Genomic DNA, 25284 nt, shown 5'->3' with positions numbered 1-25284 from the left:
AGGCGCAGTGGGAAACAAAAAGGTGGCAACACTATGGACCTTGTCCTCCAGAAGCATCTTATCTAGATGGAGTGACAAGTGGCACATGGAGCAAACTGGAAAGAGTATATTGGGATGACTTATTACCACCGTCTCAAGTGGTTCTCACATAGTAGGCTGCATACATTTTTACCATTCATTGTTCAATAAAAAGCATCTCTGAATTGGGGCAGTGCTTAACAAATGGGCTAAGATCTATATGGCTGAAACTAAATGTAACTCATGCTGCAGGTATCTCTCACTGTTTAGGACACCCATGGGCCAGTAGGGGGACATGAACACTGGTGGGATTCTGGGAGCTCAACAGATCTGGGCTCCAATACTCCCTTAGTATTTGAGTTACTCAACTTCAAAGCTTGAGTGTTCTCTTCTGTAAATACGTAGTACCATTTCACAGCAATGCTTTCATCAGGGTCAAGTGATGGAACATAGGAGTAGGCATCCACTGTATAGTAGGTATTCAATAAAGCTGTTACTTTCTCCTTTACCCAGAGGATCACAACTGCAATGGTAGAGTTCACTCATTCACTCGAATGTTCACTAGGTATCAGTGCACTTCTACTACAGTAGAAGCTGCCGAAGAACACCATATGGTCCCTGCCCTCCAGTGCTTATGGTCTAGGAGGAAGGAAAGCTAATGTATGTTCTGAGAAGTATAACAACAGAGGTCAGCCATGGACTCCATAAAAGAGAAGACTTTTTAGCAGTTTCAGAAGGAGATCAGCAGGTAAAGAAGGGTTTTTGTTTAAAAAGACATCCAGATTTTGTAAGGGCTTCTGATGAGGAATTCCGTGGAGACAAACACTGAGCCCACTCTATCATTCCTATATCCCATCCTAGGCCATAACATCCCCACACAAGTTCTTCAGTCCTTGTGAATGGACTTGCTACTGGAGGACTGGGGTGCCGGAAAGCCAAAGCCCCTGTGTTCCAGTATCTGAGGAACAGGCTTGCAGGGGAGGAAGATGATTTGTGACAGGTCACTCTGGAGGACAGAGTGAGGAGAAATAAGGGCACATTATAGAAAAAGGCTGTTTTTATTCAATGGAGGAAGCACCTAGGTGGTCTAAGCTGCCTGGCAATAAGACCTGCCACATTCCCTCCAGGCTGAAGATGTACACGGTGGCTGGATTACCTGCAAGGGCACTGCTGCTGCTGTGGTTTCAAGGTCAGTTTGAGGGGCTGGCCAGGCACCAGATGGGGGACTTCTAAGTCACTTAAGTACTTGAAATCTATGCCAGAATGTGACAGGATAGGCAGGAATGAGAGACTGATGTGGTTGTATACAGCAGGTCTGTGACCTCCAAAGAGCTCATTTTATTCATGTGCAAGATGAATCACAGGTTTCACTAATGCAAACACACTCATTCCCAAAGTCGAATATTTAATTAAACCATAAGCTTATCAAATATTTTTAATTACACCAAGCAAGCAATTCTACCCTATCTGATGTATGTATGTCTTGGCTGATTTCTACCCCCTACCAATAAAAATTCAAGGCAGATAAAAGTATGTAACAACAAATAATGGTAAGGTTCCCTATCTACACCTTATTCCTCCAGCCAAATATTCCACCGGGAAACCCTCAGGTTGCACATGTACCCTGGCTTCCAGAATTAACATGGAGACCAGCCCAGACATCCTCCCATTCACTTGCTTGGGCATGTCTTCGACTACTACTACAAAAGGGCTTTCTCCTAAAGATAATCAGCAGGCTCACCAGAACGCCGCATTTCTGTGACCTCCGATTTGTCTCGCACATTATTAGTCAACACTGTCTGGGTACCACCATCGGCCACATACTCTAATAAGGGCAGTGGGAAGCTATAGAATAATACAAGATCCTGACCCTTGAGGATTTCAGAATCTAGGAGGGAAGAGAAGATCAGTAGAGGAAGGCATGTGTTAAATACTCAGAAGATGTAAATTTCTAAGTAAAAGAGAATGGAGTTGACTAGATCTGATATAAAACCTCTATGATGTGGATCACCTTATTTGACATGTCCAGTAATTCTATTTGGTCTTAAATTACCTTTGCATTTCCCATGAAAACAATGAGGTATTAAGTGTGCAGATAGTTTATCAAACATTGGGGTATAAGAGAATTACCTGAGCAACTGCACTTTTACTTTCTAAAGAAGCATCCCCTTCTATCTGGGGATAGGCCCACATTTTTCAAGCAGCAGTGCTCATGAGGGAATCGCAGTAAGAATCTCTTTGAGAAGACTGGTAGTATCTAATAGCATATATTTGCTATTACAATGCATATAGTACTATATATGTATATAGTACATTATGTGTATAGTACTACAACGTACTATACAATGTATACAATGTATTCAACACAAATTAGTTTTAACTACATACATTAAAGGCTTTGGAAAGAACATTTAGCAAAACTCTGTGAACAAATTGTTGTTAATCTGCAAGAAAAAAAATTTAATAAAAAATCCTATTATTTTGTCTAAATACTAACTACTTTATTTATCTTTACTGCTAATGGTCTAATCTGGTGACATTTTGCTGCAAAGGGTTCATAGAAGAGTCCTGAGTTCTGAGCTAGGTTTTGGAGGCCAAACTAAGAGGAAGTGAAAATAGTCAGGTGTATTAACTTGAAAGAAAGACCAAGAAATCTTTTTGGGTACTTCAGAAGAGACCAGCGGGATTTGGTGGTAACAACAAGCCAACATCCAGGATGTGTGATGAAGAGTTATAGTTGGGCGGGGGGGGGGGGGGGGGGGGGGGGGGGGGGAGGCGGCAAGACCTATGTGATGGGAGCAGGCACCGCTGTGAGCAGTCACCCTGGGCAGGAACTTTTTAGTCCCTGAGCTTTACAACAAAGGCTGCATGAAGTACCAATATTTAGCACACAGGTGTGATCTGAGGCTAGTGGAAACCTTTTTGATCTGTTTCCTCATTTATAGAAAAAAGTGGGGTTGGCATGGCTGCTAAGGCTCCTTTATTATCTATCTACCCACAAATTTTTGTGACTGTGTCTTGTGGTAAAAGCACTGAATTCAAGCAAAGCATTTCCAAGCTTCTCTCAGTGTGGTTTGCTTTTATTACCTCAAGTGAGAATAACCCAGACAGAATAGCATTTTGGTGTCTTGTTATGATATTGGTGTGAGGAAAAGAGGAATATTCTCAGGGTACAGGTTTTCCCCACTATAGATGGAGACACGTTACACAGAACTGTGAACAAAGGGAATATGCTTCAACTGTAAACAGAAATGAATTCATGGGATGGTAAACTCTTATTATTATTTTTTTAATGTTTATTTTGAGAGTGGTTATGAGCAGAGGAAGGGCAGAAAGAGAGGGAGAGAGAGAATTCCAAGCACTGAGAGCACAAAGCCCAATGCAGGGCTTGATGCCACGAACCTTGAGATCATGACCTGAGCTGAAATCAAGAGTTGGACGCTTAACTGACTGAGCTACCCAGGTGCCTCTGGATGATAAAACTTTTAAAACACAGTTTTGCTTTTTTTTTTTTTTTTTAATTTTTATTTATTTTTGAGACAGAGACAGAGCATGAACGGGGGGAGGGTCAGAGAGAGAGGGAGACACAGAATCCAAGCAGGTTCCAGGCTCCCAGCTGTCAGCACAGAGCCCGATGCGGGGGCTCGAACTCACAAACTGTGAGATCATGACCTGAGCCAAAGTCAGACGCTTAACCGACTGAGCCACCCAGGCGCCACTTGCTCATCTTTTTTAGGCCACATGGTAGTTCACCATGGGCTATATCATCTGTTTGGGGGGATGTATTTGAATATTGCCTGTTTTCCTAGAATGTATTCAACAGCTACAAATATTACAAATGTCAGAGAAGGGCAGAGGTGGGGAACAGCTATAAAAAATCTACAGCAGATGGGGTGCCTGGCTGGCTCAGTTGGAAAAGCATGCACTGATCTCAGGGTTCTGAGTTTGAGCCCCACACTGGGTGTAGAGATTACTAAAAAAAATTAAACTTAAAAAATCTACAGCTAAATCATACTTAGTTGTAAAACACAGAATTTTACCTAAGATCAGGGAAAAAGGCAAAGAGATCCAGTCTCAACACTTCCATTCAACATTATGGTAGAGGTCATGGCCAGTCCAACAATGCAAGAAAAAAACTGGCATAAAGTTTGAAAAGGAGTAAAACTGCCTTTATACACAATGACATGATCATGGATGTACAAAATCCTAAGAAATCTAGAACTAATAAGTGAATTAGAGCTGCAGAATAAAAAATCATATGCAAAAATTGTGTTCTGAAGTGAGCAAAGAACAATCTGAAAATACATTTTAAGAATTCTGCTCACAACAGCATCAAAAAATTAAAATGGGAATAAGTTCTTTAAAAGGTACTGAAAAATACAAAATATTGCTGAGAAACTTGAGAAGACTTATATACCATATTCGTGGGTTGGGATATTGTTAAGATGGCAATGCTGTACATCTTTTTTAAATGGTAAAGATACTTGAGGTATGGACTCTTCACAAAAGAACTGATAAATAAGTAACCAAAAAGCTTATGAAAAAGATGCTTAATGTCACTAGTTATCAGGGAAATGTGTGATGGGAAATTAATATACCACACCAAGATGGCACCACATACCCACTAGAATAGCTAAAGTTAAATCAAAGACAATATTAAATGTTGACAAATTATGGGTAAATTGGAACCATAATGCACTACTAATAGAATTTTCTTAAAGTGCTAAACGTCAGAGTCATTCAACCTGGCAATTCCACCCCTGTATCTACCTAAGAAGAATTAAACATATATCCACATAAAAACTTACACATGAATATTTATAGCAGCTTCATTCAAAACATCCTCAAACTGGTAACAACCGAAATGTATGTCAACCGGTAAATGTGTTAAGATCCATATACAACGAAATACTACCCAACATTATAGAGGAATGAACTACCAATACATGACAATATGGATCAATCTCATAAACACCAAGCCATGTAGAAATACAAGACTATATACATACTGTATGAATCCACTGATATTAAAATTATCGAAAAGGCAAAATTACAACAACAGAAAAGCAGATCAATCAGTGGCTGCCTGGGGCTGGAGTAGGGGAGAGTAGGGATTGACTGAAAAGGGGCGCAAGGGAAATTTTACAGGTGACTAAAAACATTTTAAAACTTGAATTTGGTGAAGGCTGTACCACTTAAATTTACCAAAACTCACTGACCTGTAAAATAGGTGACTATTATGGTATATAAATTCCATCTAAAAAAAATCTGTTAAAAAAAAAACAAACCCATGCACACTCTGCTGGACAAAGAATTAACTGAAACTATTTACTCTTGGAACCAAAACAAAAGACATCAATAATTCATTTTCTTTTGCAACGATCCATTTTTTTCCCCTCCCATAAGGAAGTATTTCTAAGCAGGGTAACCTAGCCAAATAGCTTTGATAAAATTATTGATAAAATTACTGTGCTGTTATTGCTGCTCAGATTGGACTACAGAAGTAGTTGCAAATTTGCTGTCCAGACAGAAAATATTTCACTTCATGGGACAAGGGTCTCCTGGTTCACCTCTCAGTAGGGTGGGAATGTGACAAAGGCTTCAGCAGATGTGTTCTGTACATTTTGTCTTTTGAAAGCTCAGTCTTTGATGCTCCTTTGCTGGGGAGGGGAGCTCTTCACGTTTCTGATTTCTTTCTACACCCTTGTCAAAGGGCATATGGTAGGTTGGATCTCTGAGACAGTGCTGAACTAATGGGCTAAATACAGAGTTAGTATTCAGTAAAAGGTTTGATTTGTTTTGCTCTAACATCTCAATGTGCAATTTACAGAGGAGCAGCAGAGGGACTAATCTGTTTGGTTTTAGACTAGAATTCTTATACATTAAAGATTAAATGGGGAACACAGCATACTCTTGTTCAGGTAAAAGTACAGTGAGAGCGAAAGAGAGTAGCAAAGGGAGAACATTTTCTCAGAATCTGCCTCAAGATATCCAATTACTCTTAGTTCTCACATTTACAGTAACTCCCATCAAAGGGTGTTTTTGCTTTTGGGAGGATGGACAGGACACCTATGTTACCATAGGTAACATATACCCAGCTGCTGTCTTATAAGTAATGGAGAAACTTTAGCCTTTCATTGCCAGACTCAGCATGAAAACATGAAAAGGGCTGAGGTCTTGGTAACCACACACTCTCTCCTGTAATACATGGCAGAGCATAAACTCACCACTCAATAGCAGTAATGATAACACTAAACCAACCAAATCAATTTGGTCAAGATAAAAGATCTCTGGTGTTTCCCTGGATAGCAGAGTTTTCTAACCGATCCAGGCTAGAACTCTGTAAGGGAATAAAGCCTTTATAAAAACATGCATTGCCTTGCTTTCTTTTAGAGACAAAGGACAGAATGCCACGTGTTCCTGACAGGTTCAAATCACATGTGGATGAGAGTTAAATAAAGGCGCAGATACACGGACTTATTTGTGATGATTTCTGATCCTGGTGAAATGGACCAGCCTAGTCATTTCATGTCACCAACACACCTCATTATCACCACAGCTCCTTGCCCAACTCTGGACCATAAGATATCACCATTCATTCACTCTGTAGTCCCCTGTAGTGCAGGGATGGCTGTGACAGAGGCACATTCCTTTTCACTTAGTGAATTAGTTCACATTCTTCCAGATCATTCCACTTAAAAAGATTCAACAATCTCCCAGGCCTTCTTGTGTGCTTAACTGGAGCGGGGGAGGGAGTCAAGGGGCACCTGGGTGGCTCAGTCGGTTAAGCGTCCAACTTTAGCTCAGATCATGATCTCCCAGTTCATGAGCTCGAGCCCTGCGTCGGGCTCTGTGCTGACAGCTCAGAGCCTGGAGACTGCTTTGGATTCTGTGTCTCCCTCTCTTGGTGCCCCTCTCTCGCTTATGCTCTGTCTCTCTCGCTCTTAACAATAAACATAAAAATAAAAAAATAAACACACACAAAAAAGCGTGTTGACTATATTCAAAACCACGGGCAGCTTCTCACTGCAAACCAACATCCAAACCCTACAGCCTGGAGCCTGGAATCCTTACCCTCCCTTTCTAGTAGTCTCTCCTCACTCAACCCCAAGGCTCTATCCAGCTGTATAGAGGTCACCATCTTTGACCAGGTAGTCCCTCTTTCTCCACATCTAAATCCCACTCTGCCTTTGAAGCCCCAATTGTCACAACCTATACAAGTACTGTAGTTGGAATTAATCTCTCTCTCCCCATGTTCCTACATATATGGCTTATGCCTCAGTTAAAACTCTTATGGTAGGCTGCCCTGGATGTCAGCTATTTCATGCCTTCCTCTTAGGCCCAGCAAATCCCTATTTTGAATGCATATTAAAACCACCTTGGGGATACCTAGAAAAATGGCTGATTCCAGGAGCTGGCAAAGGTCAAGTACAAGACACATCCAGAACACATCTTATAACTGCCAGAAAGTAAGGAAACGTTTTTGGCACAGTTTGAGCACCAAAATAATTAAGTATAGTAATGAATTATGAACCACTGATAAAATAGAAGAGCTCATGAGCCTGTAATAACAACAGATAAATAAATGGGGAAGAAGGGTTTTCACTTACATAAGAACGCTGAGTGTCAAAGAAGAAATGAAGAAGGAGGGTTAGAGTTAGAAAATCATCATTTTGCAACGATCATAGTAAAGACTGGTTCAGGGGCACTTGGGTGGCTCAGTTAGTGAAGCATCCAACTTTGGCTCAGGTCATGATCTCATGGCTTGTGAATTTGAGCCCCATGTCAGGCTCTATGCAGACAGCTCAGAGCCTGGAGCCTAGTTCAGATTCTGTGTCTCCCTTCCCCTCTGTCCTCCTCCGCTCACGTGCTCGCTCTCTCTCTCTCAAAAATAAACAGACATTAAAAAATTAAAAAGACCAGGGGCGCCTGGGTGGCGCAGTCGGTTAAGCGTCCGACTTCAGCCAGGTCACGATCTCGCGGTCCGTGAGTTCGAGCCCCGCGTCAGGCTCTGGGCTGATGGCTCGGAGCCTGGAGCCTGTTTCCGATTCTGTGTCTCCCTCTCTCTCTGCCCCTCCCCCGTTCATGCTCTGTCTCTCTCTGTCCCAAAAATAAATAAAAAACGTTGAAAAAAAAAACTAAAAAAAAAAAAATTAAAAAGACCAGTTCAGGCAAGAATCATCAATGGATGCTAAATCTAGGAGACACTTTTGATGATGAGCAGGATACTGACATGGTCACAAAGTGTTTTCCCACAGACTGCTTACTACTTGCATGGTCAAAGATAGTAACTATAGAGTGGAGAAACTGGGCAACACTTTGAGTGAATTAAAATTAATATCTACAGTGAGGGGGATGATGGACATCTGTGTCTAATATAATATCCTGAGAAAGACACATCACTTAATAGTAGTCTGAGACTAGGCTGGGAATAAGTAATCTGAATCTAATCATGAAGAAACACCAAACACCAAATAGAAACAAAGAGAGTTCTATTAAAACGGGGGAGAGGGCTATAGTCTTCAAAAATATCAATATCATTAAAAACAAAGAAAGGCCATAAAAATGTTTCAAGTTAAAAGGGTCTAAAGAGACATGACAACTAAATGCAATACTTGATCCTGGACTGGAGGGGGAAAAAGTGCTTTTACAGGAGACATTTTTGGACCAACTGAGAAAACCAGAATATGGGTGGCAGATTTAATAAAAGCACTGAATCAGTATCAATTTACTAAAATTGATAACTGCTATGGATATAAAATAATATCCCTATTCTTGGAAAACATTCATTGACGTTTATAAAGACAAAAGGCCATGTTTGCAGCTTACTCTCTCAAATGGCCCAGAAAAAACACTTTAAATTTCCAAATAAAAAGCTAAAACAATAGCTGGTGTCCTTTTCTGATTTAATTATGTAGAGTGAGGCCCAGACATTCTATTTTTAAAAGCTTCCCAGGACTGAGAACTGCCTAGAGCAGTGGTTCCTCAGACCAGCAGCAACATGACCCAGGACCTTGTTACACATGCACAGGCCACTGAGTCAGACCTCTGGGAGGTGGGGGGTGGTCAGCAATGTGTGTTTGTCACACCTTCCATGCGAGTCTGATGTCCACTCAAGTTTGGAACCATGGACCTAGACTAAGAGCTCCTACATTCTATATTTCTATATCCTACATTCCCCACAAAAGCTAGCAAAATACTTTGTGCATTGTCGTATCTCGATAAATGCTTGAAGAATTTAGTTTTACAGTGAATGATAATGCAGAAAATGACCACTGAGGCACTTGAGAGATGATAAACTAAAGGGCTAAAGCATTACTATGGAGTTTCTAAAGTGAATATAAAATTTATTTTGAAAGCAATAATGGAAGTCAGATTATTCAGGTTGTTAGTAAAAGCACTGTTATCCCAAAAGGGAGCATATCAGCTTACAGTTTAAGTCACTGTCAACTGAAAACAGGTGATAACTTATGCAAGCTCTTAGACTGGTATTTAAAAATTAATTCTGTGGTTCTGGGAAGCAAGGCACAACAATTACTAAGCCACGCTGTGTGCATCATGCAAGATCTGCTTAGAGAACACAGCATTCACGTGGCTGTGATGTGGCCCAGATCTGATGAGGATGGTCAAATTTCAGAACATCTTCTAGTTGGCCTTTGGAGAGACAAGACTCCTGTAACGAGAATGAGCTGATCAATTTGCCTACTGAGTAGAAAATGAAACAAATAAATCCATTTTTATGCAAGTGTTTTCTATCTTGAGAAGCTAAACTGTTGAAGATGCTCTAGGATGCAGGACATCATCCCAGCCTCACCACATGCCTTTTCTAATTGGCATCCTGAGAGATTTCACAGGAAAAGGGTGTTACTTTGGTATTGTTGATTTAAAGGTTATCTAGTCACAGCAAGGCAGAGAAGAATTCATCTTCAAAATTCACCTCCTTATTGAAAGCCCATGGAGTATCTTGGCAATTAACAATTCCTATCACCTCTAGCTGTTCCCTATGTGAGAAGGCTCAGAACTCGCCTTACAAATTGCTCTTTTGAAGATCAAAGGGAAGCTGAATGTGTCTGTGTGTGCTCTCGATGAGACTGTAATTTAATGGAATTTTTAGAGAAGCCTTGCTGGCAGTGTTTGGATGACAGCCCCGGGGCGGAGGATTCAGGGGAGCTTGGCCACTCTTCCCTTTGGAGCGTCTTCTCTGTCTTTAATTGGCACCTCATTAGAAATTAATGAAAATGACATCCTCTGTTCTTCCTGCTCTAGGCATCGAATGCTACAAAAAGGCCCATCACAATTCATAACACATTCAATTTATATAGCAATGGCTCTTAAGCATTATTTATGAGATGTGAATTTCTTGTCAGCAGTTAATAACCTGTACAGAGTGGAAGGGGAATGGAAAAAAAGATTGTGAATATATATATTAAGAAAAAGATTTTCTGCAGCGGAGAAGTGTTCTGTTTGAGTTCAAACTACCTTCCTGAGTCTTCACTTCTAGCAGGAAATTACCATGCCCCGCCCCCCACCCCCAACCTTTCAGGGCAGTTCAATGTCTCTTCAACACCCCATGCATCCTCAAGGAAATAACTACACAACTCACCCTTTCCTAGAGAGATCCGAGCAGACAGGCAGGAAGAACACAAGAGCTATTTGTCAAAGACAATCCCAGAGGTGTATGTTCCCACTGCTCTATTGCTGTCCTTTATCTTTTAAAATGTGGCAGTAGACTCAGTCATTTTTCTGGGCACGTAAGTGTAACACTCTCAGTGGGCCAAACTGAACTCCCCACTCTCTCTAGGAAGGCTACAACTGGAGGGAGTGCACAAAGCTCAGGGCTTTCTTTCCCAGCATTAAGATCAAATCTCTCTGTAAGTAGACCCTCAGAATTGGGCGTAAGCCAAGGGACTATGTGTTAGATCATTTAAAAAGAATGCATATCTGTGGTAAACCCAGCAGGCACTCAGAATTTACCAAGGCAGTCAAGTTGGCTTCACTCAGGAGCATGTAAAATCATCTAACATGTATTTCTAGATTTTTTTCAGCTGAGTGCTTAAGACCTTAGGAAATCTGGGAGACCTGGTTACAATACTTCTGGATCTCTCAGTGCTAAACTGTGAATTCTCACTGCTTGCCTGACAAGGACAGGAGGTATCAGCCATTGCCAGAGGCAAGCCAGCATACTTTATGGATCAATTGCTTGATCCACTAGGGCAAATCCTGTGTAATACCCAGGATTCAGTTGCTTTCAAGAAGGAAACAAGAACATAAGGTACAGGAAAATCTCATGATTCTAATTTAGGAATAACCAAGAGCATGTGTTATAAAAGTAATAGGCAAAACGGTCAGGTGGGCTTCACAACACTGATAACAGACTGAAGTACTGAACCCCTGCCCCCCCAAAAGTTCATGTGAAGACCAAAGCTAAGAATCTGCAGACCACCAAAGACTAGACAAACCCTTCAATACAGGCGAAGGTGGTTAGCCACCATGCACCAGAGTCCGCTCTGGCTAACCACAGTATTCCTTCCCTGTTTCACTATGGATTTAAAATCACGTGGCAGGGTTGCTGAAGATGCAGTCTAAGAATAAGGTTCTGGGCTCTTCTGGAGTTCTACATGAACACAACTGAAGTCTGAAAACTCTGCTGACAGCCTCTCCTCCCACCTTTTCTCCTATCTCTCTTCTTTACACTTTCACACAAGTGTTTAATAGGGTAAGTAAATGCCAAGCTAAAAAAATAAAAACTCATCCAGTGACACCTGGACTCCCCATGCTGGTGTCTGTTTCTGCAGTTGAGCATACACTTCCAATCTCATTGAGTACCACACACCAGAGCATGCAACAAACAGATTCCTGGTCTTGATAACAACAGGAGTTCTGACTTTGTTTCCATGAGAAGCTGGTACCCCTCCTTTCCTTTTGACTTCCAACAGGGTAAATAACTGAGGCACAGGGAAGCAACGGCTGCCTCTTCAGAAGATGAAGGACTATGAGTAACTGTAATTTTCTAACTGCTGAGAGAACCATCTAGTCCTGCCTGCCAGCATCAGTACTTGTAGGGTATCTATGGCTATCGCAGAGGAGAAGGGAGGCTTCTAAAGCTCACTCCTTATGGCAAAGAATACAAGACACTCAGAGGCAAGAGCCAGGTCTCTAAGTCTGCCTGATGACAGCTCTCGTCCCATAGAACAATTTTATAAAACAAAACTTTAAATCAGGAAATAAAAACAGGAACAGGAAATCTGTAGGTCAGCCTAAATAATGCAGCTACACAATTCTGCTTCTCTGTGACATCACGTACATGGTCAAAGGGAGAGAAAGAATTGGTCTAAGTTGTGTTCCGTTGTGGGTAGTCATGAAGGTTTTAAAAATACATCCCTGTACAGCAATTCTAAGAGCTAGTATAACACTGGATAATACAGAAGGAAATGTTACTTTAAAGCTACTTCAAGGAGTTAACTGACAATGAATTATGATTCAAAGAAAATGTTCCAACCAAACTTTAATTTAAAAGGGGTATGGGGGGAAAGAGTTTCCATTTATTATACATAGTAAGATGTTCATTCAAAATGAATAACTGAATTTTATGGTACATATCTCAGAATGTCACTGGTTTGGTTAATTTCTAAGTAAGTCATCAATGAATAGGAACTAGAGTAATATGTAGTGGGGAGAAGTTGGAATCAGTAAGCAGTGACAATGCAACTCTTACGAAATAAATTTAAGAGTGGGAATGTTTGTGCCTTGTTTTTACGTGTGGGAGGAAATAAAGGGCATTTAGAAGTAAGACTTCTCTGCTCCTGCTTTATGAATCTCCAAAGCAGTAGCTTGCAGGGAAGTACTCAGGAGAAGAACGAAGGGCTTCAGCCTCTTAGGAATAATTTCCAAAGCTATGCCAGGGTGTCAAGGACCAGTCTCCAACATGCCACTGGGGGAGATGCTTACCACAGCGGCATGATCCCAATTCCTGCTGCACCAGCTCCAGTTTGGTCTGACACTGGAAGCACCGACGTCGACTCTTCTGTTTAGACCGGCTGGTTTCCTCAGGTCGTTCGGTGTTCTCCAGTAGTCGTGCCCGTTTCACTGGCGAAGCCTCATTCTCAGACTGTGAATCTGACCAAAACAACACATTTAGGGGTCAGGGTTAGTGCCTGGCCTGGCAAGCACAGCTAATTAATGTACTGCCAGGCCTTCTGCTGCCCTTTTCCAGGAACTGGACCTGTGTGAGCAAGAGCCAGTTCTGCCTGGCCTGGTTTATACTGCACAGATTGTGACAAGAATGTACCTTCGGGGCAGACTTCTAATAAGCGAGGCCTGAGCTAGGAGAGGAGAGCAGGGTTACTTAACAAAAATCAGTCTGATGCTGTTGTTTTTAAAAACAGCTGTTTCTCTGAGGAGACCATCCAAACTGGGATCCTCTCTTTCTCTGTACCCCATCTCTGGGCCTTACTGCTTGTACTGGTTATTTACTGCTTCTTAGATATTTGGCCTCAAGTAGATTGTAATTCACTAGAGAAGAGACTATATCTAATATTTCTTTATATCACCATGTATAGCACAATTCTATACCCAATGCCAGTGTTTGATGGGTGATCCATAATCTTTTCTAGTAAAAACACTCCTGTTTCTAGTCCTAAATGTAACAAAACACACAAGAATCAGGTTCTGATGCTGCAAATTACTTCAACTTTATTCAGAGTGAAGGAGTATCCTCGTTTATTCACAAGCAGGCTATCCCACGGCCTCCACTGTGGAGGCTACCGAAGCAGCACTCTGCACCACAACCTTCAACGTTGGTGCCAAATTGGCAGGTGGAGGGAGGTATGCTGTATGACAACTTGTGTTTTGTGGAACCTTAATAAAGTAACTAAAATGAAATAAAGTTCTTGTCGTAGGCAGGCTGCGAATAACTCTTGCCTTCAAAAGAAAGGGGAGCACTTGGGAACTCTGTATTCTTGGACTTGCTCCACTGCAAACTGAAGATGCACCTCTTGCCAAGGTTCTAAAGGGGTTTGTGCTAAACCATCTCTGGAACACAGTCTCCTAAACGATTTTCTTCAAAACACATCCAGATCCCACCACTTCTCACCCCTCCACCAACACCACAATTACCATCTCACATCCAGCTTAGTATAATAGCTTTTTAACTGGCCTCCTGCCCACCCCTAAGCTCCTACAGTCTGTTCTCCACAGCCAAGTGATCCTTTTAAAAATCAAGTTAGAATCATGTCGCTTCCTTGTTCAAAATCTTTCTAAAGCTCCCCTTCCCAGAGTAAAAGTTCAAACACTTACGACCGCCCCATAAGCACCTGCATGATTTGCCCTCCTCTCTGCTCTATCACCTCATCTGCTGCTCTCTCCCTTTACTCCATCCACAGTAGCCTCCTTATTGTCTCCTACCTCAGGGCCTTTACACCTTCTCCTAAAACACTCTTCTCCCAGATCTACATGGGATCTCACCTCTTTTAAGTCTTTTAAGTCACATTTTCAATGATGTCTTCTTCCCTGTTCACCCTATCTAAACCACTCTTATCCCCCTTGCCAAGCACTTCCTCTCCTCCCAACTCCTGCCTTTTACTCCTCCATAGCACTATGCCTTTTAGTATAATCCTCTAGGAGGATGTAAATTCCTGGAAGGCAGGAGGTTTCACCTGCATTGTTCATAATCTGCCTTCCATGCCTACAACTCAATAAATATTTCTTAAATGAATGAATCTTGTCCTAGGCAGTTGGATTTTCTATTTAAAGTGGCCCTAGTGAGAAGCAGCAGACTGCTGGATGTATTTCAGTGGAGGCTGTCTGTACCTTTTTCCCCAGCCTCCCTCTGTGTGAAGACGCTGCACTTCACGGGAGAGCGCTCACTGCCCCACCCTCCTCAGCCCACCACACTGTGCACTGACGTATGGAAGGCACGCACCATTCTTAGCAATTGTAAACTTCATTTTTCATCTCATTTAGTTCTTCCAGTCCTACATGACATTTTCCCCCAATACAAACCAACTAAACAAGGTCTTTGATGAAAACAATTGAAAGCAAGTTCAGCCTATTTCCCAGCTCTGCTGAGCGAAGCTGTCCAAACCCAATTGGTGTGATGACTGAGGCAGCCACAGACAGAGCCCCTTCCCCTACAACAGCAACAAGCAACAATCTAAATGTAAATCATTACAAAGCAGCCAGCCAAAAGGAATTCACCTCCTATGAGCCGCAGCGCTCTCCTGGGGGTCCTTTTTCACAAACCAGCAATGGCACAATTTGTATTAATAACCCTATTTAGAGATACTTTTTTTTTTTTTTTTGTAACAAGAAGAGAAAATTCTAGAGTAAGAGTCATAACAAAAAAAATGGTGCTTGTTCTGAGACAAGGTCCTAAATATGAAGCATCCTTATGAGAACTTATCTCCCAACGCTGGGGCATGAGGTGGGGAAAGAGAGAGAAAGGAGCCCATACAAGAAATGGAGGCTATTGATGTCTTTGCATTATTAATATTGTTAAAATCCAGAGGGCTCTGACATGATGCCAGCACATCTCTAATGTAAAAGAGGACTGCTTAGACCCGAACCCTCTTTCATTCACACTGCTATCTGACAGAACCAAGCCTGTGTCTAGAAATGCAGAGTTCACATTCAAAAGTGTTTTCCACATGACACTGTCCCAAACTGTCAAACATGCTATCTACATACGTCTCCACTTCTAAAGCAAACCTTTGCTACAAGAAGACATTTTTTCTTTTAGCATGGCAATGCTGTCCACAGCTAAGTATGCGCAGATAAGCAAGGGAGTGATAGGTAATACTTTTTAACGTATGATTCTCAAGAATGGGAAATGGAATTCACATTTATATAATCATCAGTTGGCCATTACCAAACAACCCACCTGATGGGACTCTCAAAAGTTGGAGGCCTGTCTTTTCCTCTGATTCCCTATCTTGTCTGACCAGCAAGCATTCAAAAGCAAAACTAAGGAGTAAGTTTGCAGGATCTCATGCTGAAACTTTCCTTTCCCCATTCCACATTTTATATAAAGACTACTTGGTTATTTGTTCAGGTAAGCAGGAGGCATGGGATGTTGCAGAAATTATAGGTCCCAACCGGCTTTTCTGATGCTGCCGACCACTTCTGGCTGCACTGCCTTGGCCATCCTAAAAGAGCACCACTCAGCCCTAGTCAGTCCTCTAAGAGTCAATGTCTGGGCATCTGTGCAAGTCTAAGACAAAAGGCATCCATGTATATAAAGTCTGAACCACGAGAAGCAGTCCTCAATGATTCTAAGCCAACACAGATGAAAAGTTTACCAGAATATATATATATATGTGTGTGTGTGTGTGTGTGTGTGTGTGTGTGTGTGTGTGTGTGTGTGTTTTAGGATCAAGGAACTGTTCTGAGACACTAAGAAATCCATGACTTTTACGTTCTGGAATATGCCCACTTAATCTTCACTCTAATGGTCTATTAGATGGAAAGGAATCCCTGTGCCCTCTAATGATCCCTGCCAGAAAGAAGGAGGGAGAAAAACCTTCCTAAACTGTTTACCACCCTCCACATGCTGTCATCCAGGAAGGTGACAGTGTTATATATAACTTCTTGGCAAAGCAAACCATTCTTTGACATTTTTTCACAAGTCAACTTAGTGTTTTAATTAGTAGCTAATGAAATAAATAGCAGTCTACAAGATCATCATCATGTCTGCATAAGAAATTTACATCTCCTCTGCTAATTACTTAATGAAACTTTGTGCCATGGGGTGAGTTGCCTAAATAAGAGAAACAGATGTCCAGGGCAGGATTCTAATTGCTTAATAATGAACTAAATAATTCAACTATTCAATTATAAATTTTATGTCAATTAAAAAAAGACTAACAGAAAAGATCCAAATGTGGTCAACAGTAAAGGAACCCCCATCTACTGCCCATATTTGAATAAATTAAACTCTGATTATTTACTTTTTGCTCGAAAATATCGTTCCTGTTACTTTGAGACATCTTTAACTTCCTCAACAATGACGGAAAACACCCAACACTCTACTTGCACAATCTGAACTTGGGCAGTAAGGGTTAAACGCGGAGAGAAAGGTGAACAGAAATAACTCTTACATGCAGCTTTAACTGTCAGAAGAAACACGTCCTTGCAAGGAGCATGCTCATTAGCAGCAGGAGGAGCTGTAGTGGCAAGCTAGAAACTGTTTCCACCCCAGGAGTTAAGAGTGACTTCTAATTAAGGTCCTTCATATAAAGGGCCAACAAAGCACATTTTTTCCAGTATGCTTTTTCTCGAGAACATAATCCAATCTGCATGTACCCACGCAAGAGCTGCCACACTCCCATGCTGGGTTCACAGTTCTTGGTACTCACCAGATCCCCTCTTCCTCTGCCTATGTTTAACAGAATGAGAAAGATATCACATCAGATTTTCTAAGTTGCAGGAAAGGTTGATCAAGAATCGTAATGTGATTACATGAAAAAGGAAAACCTTAAGACAAAGTATTTTACCTATCAGCTCCTTAGGTTTGATGGTAACTACTGCTTAATTTGTGACAGAGAAACAAGTACAGAGATTTTAAAAACACACAATCTTCTGAAAAGAGAAATTCTTCTAATTGTACTATTTCTTAGCCAATTGCAGAAAGCAGTGGTAAGACTTTCAATTTAGGAACACAGTTTAACTGGAAAGCTTGAGACAACAAACAGAGTTACTTCTTTTAAAATTCTGTTTTGTCTCTGACAGAAATTCACATTTGTTCCTTACTGTCACTGTTCTTGTCTTTATTACTCATGTTCTCTCCTGAAAATTTCCAAATAAATTGTGTCAGGCCTGTCAGAGTTGAATCCCAATCTCTCTTAATCTCCCGTCACTGTGCAGCTGGCAGCATGCACACACCCGGGGCTGCTAACCATGACTGTGGCCTTCTGACGTCTCAGGCAGGCTCTTAGCCCTCTGTACAAGCCAACACTACAATTTAGAACAGGAGAGTGGGAGAAGCAAAGTGGCAACAAAGAGAAGGAAGCCTTCCTCATTCGCTTCACCCACACCTTCCCTCACTTGTAAGAAAGAAAGATGAATCTGTTTAATCTCAGGCTGTATGACAGCTTTTGAGGCACTCAATCAGTTTTTTTAGAACCTATCACAGTCTCTTGACAGATTGACATTTATGATCCCAACAGCCTGTGCAAACATCAGTAAGAGCAATAATTAATGAACCTCACACATCACTGCTGTCTCTCCTTCGACCATTTAAAAGGAGCTTAAGCTGCTAAAGCCTCTGTCCATGAAAAATACCATTCTCACTGGAAAAAACTGATAAAAGGGACCTTAAAAATCTGTTTTACAGGTACTTTCTGTGTTTCTCCTCATGCTTTGCTTTCAGTGTATGCAGGGATTAAATCCATCCTCTCCTGAAGGAGTTCAGGAGAGAAAACTTCCTTAGGACCTAATAAACATTTTTCCCTATGGTGTCCAACTGGGATTTCCCCCTCCCTTCTTACTGTCCTAACGGCCTTAGAACAATTTGGGAATATACACCTGTTACAAAGCTATTACATGGACAAAGAAAGAAGTTCAAGTCTTTGGTGGGAGTGGATTATTAAAATTTTGTGGAAATGCTTTTTTATATGATATATGACATGGAGATGAATGTAACTTGAAATATACTTAAGATGCTATGTTTTATATCATAACCATTTTAAAGGTCAGTTGTTCTCAAACTGCCAGGGAGTACCATTCTTAAGCATCAATCTCTCTATTCTTCATCCAGTTCCACTCCTACCCCCGCCCCCTGCCCCTAGTTATTTTTTCTGGCTCTCTCCTTTGCTATTAGAGATACCTGAGGGTGGTCTCCTTCTCCATCACAACCTCAAGACTGAAAGCAGACCTCTGACTCTTCCCTCCCTGTTGAGAACACAAGATTGGGAGACCTGAGGCAGCTGATCGGTAAAGCGGACTATCCTGGGAGTGCACTTGAATATTTGGGGTCTCTGTCCTCAAAATGCTCACAAGATACAAAACATCAGAAATCTTCTTGGGGGTAATTGTATCATCTAGCTGCCTCATTTTGGTCATCATGATAGCACTGCGAAAACTGCTTCCATAGGGACTTTTTTTGGTTCGAAGACAGCTTTAAGAGCAGCTGAACACATGGAAGTTGTAAGTCATGATAATTTGTACCCAAGTGGGAGAGGAGCACCCACAAGTCCCAAAGCCATGTTTTAAAGACTGGGCTCAGATTTCTCACTTCCCCAAAGCCAATCTTCCCCTCTGATTCCTGCTGGACAGGAAGGTGGATGCTGATTTTCATGGCACACCTTGACACCAGAAAAAAATGATTGTAAATTTGTCAATGGATCAAGTAGGAGAAGCTAATGGGCTGTGGGGAGAGCAGCTCTCCATGAAATAAAACAATCAAATAAAATCATGGCACCAGAGCCCAATAGTTCCAAAGGAAGGAGTTTTCCCTCAACTTTTCTATTCTGCATGCCTTTTTATTTCTTTTTCTTGCCTACTGTGCTGGCTAGGCCTTCTAGAGTAATGCTGAATAGGAGTGTTGAAAGAGGACATGCTTGCATTGTTTCCAACTTCAGGAGGAAAACATTCAGCTCTCACGCAACTTTTCATTTTGAAAAATTTCAAACACGTAGAAAAATTCAAAGAGTACAACAAACACCTGTGCACATTCCATTCAGATTCAACAATTGTTAATAATCTGTCACACTGTTTTATCTCTCCTCTCCATATTTATGCTTTCCTCCTCCCAAAACCATCTGAAAATAATTTGCACATATCAAAATACTTCATACACACACATCTAAAATAATAAGGGCATTTCCTGCCATGACCAAAATATCACACCTAAGAGCATTAAGAATAATTCCCCAGTGTCATCTCATATTCAGTCCATATCCAAATTATCTTCATTGTTCTCAAAGGCATGTCCAATCAAGTTTCATGTGTTACATTTGGATCTTATGTCTAAGTCTCTTTTAATCTAGGACAGCATGCCCTTCGAAGTGTTGGTTTTCCTTCATTTGTTCGTTCCTGCCATCAAATGACCTAAACTTTTGAACAGTCCTGGTTAGTTTTCCTGTGGAACATACCATATTCTAGATTCTTTACCTACTTATCTACCTTTTAATGGCATAACTTAACTTATAAGGAAGGGGATTTTTAATTGTACACCTCCTCTGTTACATATTCAGGGCCAGAAATTAAAACTTGCAGCAAGTCCCTGACAAATCCACATGGCTGCAGGGCCGGCACAAGCAAGGGCAGGTAAAGAAGAGCAAGTACTGGGTAGTCAATCAGCCCAGTTCCTACTGCATGCTGCAGTGGGGGGAGGCATGTTCTTCCTCTAACGGGTTCTACTGCACCCTTGCCACATACTGGACATCAGAATATAGTTCATCTATGCCTGGACAAGGGACGGATGCTCAGGCAAACATTAGGAGATGAGCTAGCTCCAAGTGTTTAAGCCCATGATTTCTTTTTTTTTTTTTTTTTTTGCCCATGATTTCTTATAGTCTGATGGCATTCCCTGTGACTAAAGCTGGTCCCACAGGCCACAAGTCATTCCTCCAATTATTTCCTTGCCAATAGCCTCCTGGCCTTTTTCCTGATTGCCCTCCCTCTCATGACGGACTACACTGTTGTTAATTATTGCTATAAGACATCTCTTCATTGCTAAACCACTCAACTCTCTAAAATTCTTCGTTATTTTAAACCTAAGGAAAAATTTCACCAGATTAAAAAATATACAGCAAAAGCCCAGGGATGTTCATTTGCAAAAATAATCACAATCTCATCAAGTATAGTAACATTCTCAGTTTATTTGCTCTACTTTATTTAAGCCTGTAGATTAATGACCACTCTGTTCAAGGCCATGACAAACAGACCATATATTATTATTTCTCAAGTGCCTACTATGTGCCAGGTACTGGGCTTTGAACTGGCAAATCAGATCTGCATATGGTAGTGATCTCTTCCCTCAAGGAGGCCACAATCCAGAAAGACAGACATATATACAAATAAACCTATAGCACAGTGACATATTAGTATATGAACAGAATGCTATGAACACAAAATGTGGACATGGTAAATTCTTTTGGGTGGGTGATCAAGAAGCAGAAGACAGAAAGGTCAGTAAAGGTACCTCTTGAACTTAAGAACTATATTAAATATATGCAGACAGATGATTTTTTTGCTCATTTTTGTCATCTCCACATTCTTTTCTGGGGAGCCTGCTTTTCACAATACCATCTGCATATAGCTTACAGCTTGTTCATCTACCTTCTTCTCTTTACCAAACTTCCTATCAACTAATAGACCCTTTCACAGTCTCAGGAGCACAGGTAACTGGAGAACACCAGTGAGTGGTTTTAGGGAAATAAAGCTGTTGTTACCTTTCCCCTCTCTTTGGCCCCAAATGGTTCAAATTTTTCCTTCCATCGTGTTTATTAACCTCAATATTGGCCTCTGTCTGGCTCAGACACATGCATGGCTTTAACTGCCAACTTTTATCAGGAATCTTCCAAGCCCATTTTCTGTTTATCATTAATCATTTTAGTTTGAGATAATTATAGGTTCACATGTAGTTAGAAGAAATAAGGCAGAAAAATCTCATGTACTCTTCACCCAGTTTTCTCCAATGGTAACATCTTACTAAACTCCAGTATGATAGCACAAGTAGGACACTGATAATGATACAGTCAAGCTGTATAGCATATGGATATAGTCAAACTACATCCATCACCACAAGGACCCCTCATGTTGCCCTTTTATAAGACAGACCCATCTCCCTCGTTCCCCTTTTGATCCCTGCCAACCCTTGGCAAACATTAATATGCCCTCCATTTCTATAATCTTGTCATCTCAAGAATGCCATTTATATGGACAAACAGAATCATATAGTAACCTTTTGTCCAAGCTCATTTCTAAGGCCACTACCACAGTAGGTGAATATGATAAAAGAGATTCCTTAAGTTAAGCTTCAGTAATAACTGCAATAATAAGTACTAACACAAAGCACTTATTTTGTAACAGCACCTAAATGCTTTTACAGTAGTTCCCTCTTATCTGTAGGGGATATGTTCCAAGAATACCCGTGGATGCCTGAAACCAGATAGTACCAAACTCTATATATGTGTTTTCTATACAAACATACCTATGATAAAGTTTAATTTATAAATCAGGCACAGTTAAGAGATTAACAACATAACAGAACAACTATAATAATATACTGTAAGGTAAGTTATGTGAATGTGGCCCCTTCTCTCAAATTATACTGCACTCACCCCTTGTCTTCTTGAGATAACGTGACAGGGAGAATACCTACATGAGGAGATGAAGGGAGATGAATGATGTAGACATTATGATGCAGACTTAGGCTACTACTGACTTTCTGATATGTCAGAAGTAGAATCATCTGCTTCTGGACTGCAGCCGACTGTGGGTAATTGAAACGGTGGGAAGGGAACCAGTGGAAAAGGAAGCCATAGGAAGACTAATTACTGTACATATATTAGCTCTTTTAGCTTTTGTAACAAGGCTATATGGAGAGTGCTATTATTACCCATATTTTAAGATGAGGAAACTGAGGCATGGGTTAAGTGAATTGCCAAGGATCACACAAAGCTGGTAAGAAGAGTTAGAATTTGAACCCAGGGTGTGTGTGTCCTAGAGTCCTTGCTCTTAACCACTTAGCTATCCTGTCTCCAACGGTTATTACACTTCAACACTCTGCTTCTGCTCTTCCATGAAAATACCTAACTGCAAAGACTAGTTTCTACCACCTCCTATGTATACAAAGACCCAGCTGTCTAGGGGTGAGGGGGAAGCAGATCCTAAGCAAAGTATGGGAAGGAAAACAAGAGACCCTTTCGGTTCCACTTAGAATCTTCTTACCCAAATAAAATGGTACAATTTCTCTAAAATACATCTCCGCTGAATAATCCTACTTGTCTTCTGCTCTTAGAATATGATTTAAAAGACTTACTCCTGGGGCACCTGGGAGGCTCAGTCAGTTAAGCACCTGATTCCTGATTTCGGCTCAGGTCATGATCTCGCAATTTGTGAGACAGAGTTCCACCTTGGACTCCATGCTGACAATATGAAGCCTGCTTGGGATTTTCTCTTTCACTCCCTCTCTGCCCCCCCCTCCCCCCACACATGCTGCACACATTCTCTCAAAATAAATAAGCAAACTTTAAAAAAAAAAAAAAAAAGACTTAACTCCTACCATTTTCTTCCCATTCCCGCAAACTTTCTGAATTTCTGTGGACTAGACTTACAGCATTTAGTTTACACAAAATGAGCTTCATTTTTAATTTTCTGTTATTTTCAGAAATCTGTCCACAAAAGTTTCTTTACAGATTATTATAGGATGATATAAAAAAATACTGTGCCCCTAACAGCAAAAGTCAGTTATTTTCACTTGAAATTTTATTTCTTTTAACGGTCAGAAAAAGTAAAACATGCTTTTTTGCCTTTTTATGAGCCCCAGAAGTCAAAGCTTCCTCTTCTCCACCACGTTGACTGCTTCCTACAGGTCATACACCAGGTCTCTTTAAAAAGGCACTGATGAGGGTGGGTAGCCCATAAACCACTCCTGGGTTCACAGGAAAAACCGCAGCCACCATCCTTGTTTGTTAAATGCCATTCCTACTGCACTATTTACTTAAAGGGTATCCCAGGAGCTACAGTCTACAGAGGCGCCACTTGGTCAGTGGAGCCTAGCCTGTCACACCAGCAACACAGCAGTCTTCCTTTGTAGCTGATACTGGCCTGGTACCACTTCCTTAGCTTCTCCATCAGCACAACACCTGTCCTGCCTGCCCATCTAAACCATATTACTTTTCCCCACAGATTTTTCAGTTACTTATTTTAACTGACACATTACCCGCAGTATATAATCTTTCCTTTTTATAACGTGCTTGGGAATTTTAGAGTTCAACAACATTACAAAGCATTGATTTTTTAAAAATATTACATTTATAGCATCAACAGAGTACAGAATAAGGTTAACACTATTAAGGTTAGACAGAGAGAGAAGATTAAGAAACCCATGAGAAAGATAGACCTCTCAAAAGGTCACATGCCCAAGTCCCCTAACTTCTGTTTCTTGACAACAAATCTAGGTCCGTTACCATGAGGGTTTTAAGACTCTCAAAGTGCTAAGACTGGTCTTGAACTTCTGTTCTACTATCTTTTCCAATATTTCTAGAAAACTAAGATCAGCCATAGTTTATTTTCATTTATCCAAAGAAAGGAAATTTGAGAGAATCCATGAATTATCTATATATCCAGATTTACCATCCTACAACTGTTTTCATCCAGTTTCCTAGAACACTCATTTAGAAGTTAAACTGCCTAAAAATACAGATTAAGTCTTCTACTTACTCTGCAGTTACATGAAGCCTAGAAGTTTTCAAATTACACCTTAAAAAACTACAGTTGACCCTTAACACAAGTTAAACTACTTTAAAGTGGGTCTACTAATATGCAGATTTTTTTGGATACAGTATGTACTTTTTCCTTATGATTTTCTTAATAACATTTTCTTTTCTCTAGCTTTATTGTAAGAATATAGTATTTAATACATATACAAAATACATTATCAATAGACTGTTTATATTATTGGCACAGCTTCTTCTGGTCAATAGCAGGCTATTAGTAAAGTTTTTGGGGATTAAAAAGTTATATGTGGATTGTCAACTGTGCAGGGAGACGCGGGGACAGTGCCCCAACCCCTGTGTTTTTTAAGGGTCAACTGTAGACAACTGTTCAGAGCAAAACTGGACAGTAATGTGACTACAGGCATCTTTCTACTGTTGATCATATATGAAGAGGCCTAGTGGGAAGGGACAGGTCAGGAGTCTTCAAGTAACAATGTAATAACGGACCCCCCCCACCCCCCCATATTCGGTCTCCAAAGCACAGATGACTTGCTTAAGTCATGAGTCTTTTTTAAGAAGACTGAAAATAGCTGTTCTTTTTGGAAAAACACTGAGTATGGGGGTAGGGTGGGGAAAAGGGGAAAGAATAAGACACTAATTCAATTTTTTTTACTTTTTCTTAAAAAAAAAACATACAAAAAGTCAAACATTCCTATGCCCATCATCTCACTCCTCTGAAGCTTAACTACCCTCCCCAAGTGTTCTTAATTTTCCAACTGTTTTGCCCATCTGGCTAATAATGCAAGTCTCTAGGGGCAGGGGCAGAAGTGACATATTTAGTACTCCACTGGTGCTCAACAACAACAACAACAAAGAATATCTCTGT

At 40.8% G+C, this 25284-nt stretch overlaps 1 protein-coding gene across 2 annotated transcripts in view; it reads right to left on the bottom strand.

Annotated features, from left to right (window-relative positions):
• The window catches only part of ZFAND3 (zinc finger AN1-type containing 3), a 318826-nt gene that overhangs the window by 15408 nt on the left and 278134 nt on the right, over positions 1-25284 (bottom strand). For both annotated transcript variants that reach the window (XM_042986251.1, XM_042986252.1), the window contains one exon: positions 12967-13134. In XM_042986251.1, the coding sequence (XP_042842185.1) occupies positions 12967-13134 (168 nt within the window). The remainder of the gene's footprint in view (positions 1-12966; positions 13135-25284) is intronic.

The sequence above is a fragment of the Panthera tigris genome, chromosome B2, assembly GCF_018350195.1.
Source record: "Panthera tigris isolate Pti1 chromosome B2, P.tigris_Pti1_mat1.1, whole genome shotgun sequence".
Taxonomy (NCBI): Eukaryota; Metazoa; Chordata; class Mammalia; order Carnivora; family Felidae; genus Panthera; species Panthera tigris.
This window is presented reverse-complemented; position numbering and strand designations above follow the sequence as displayed.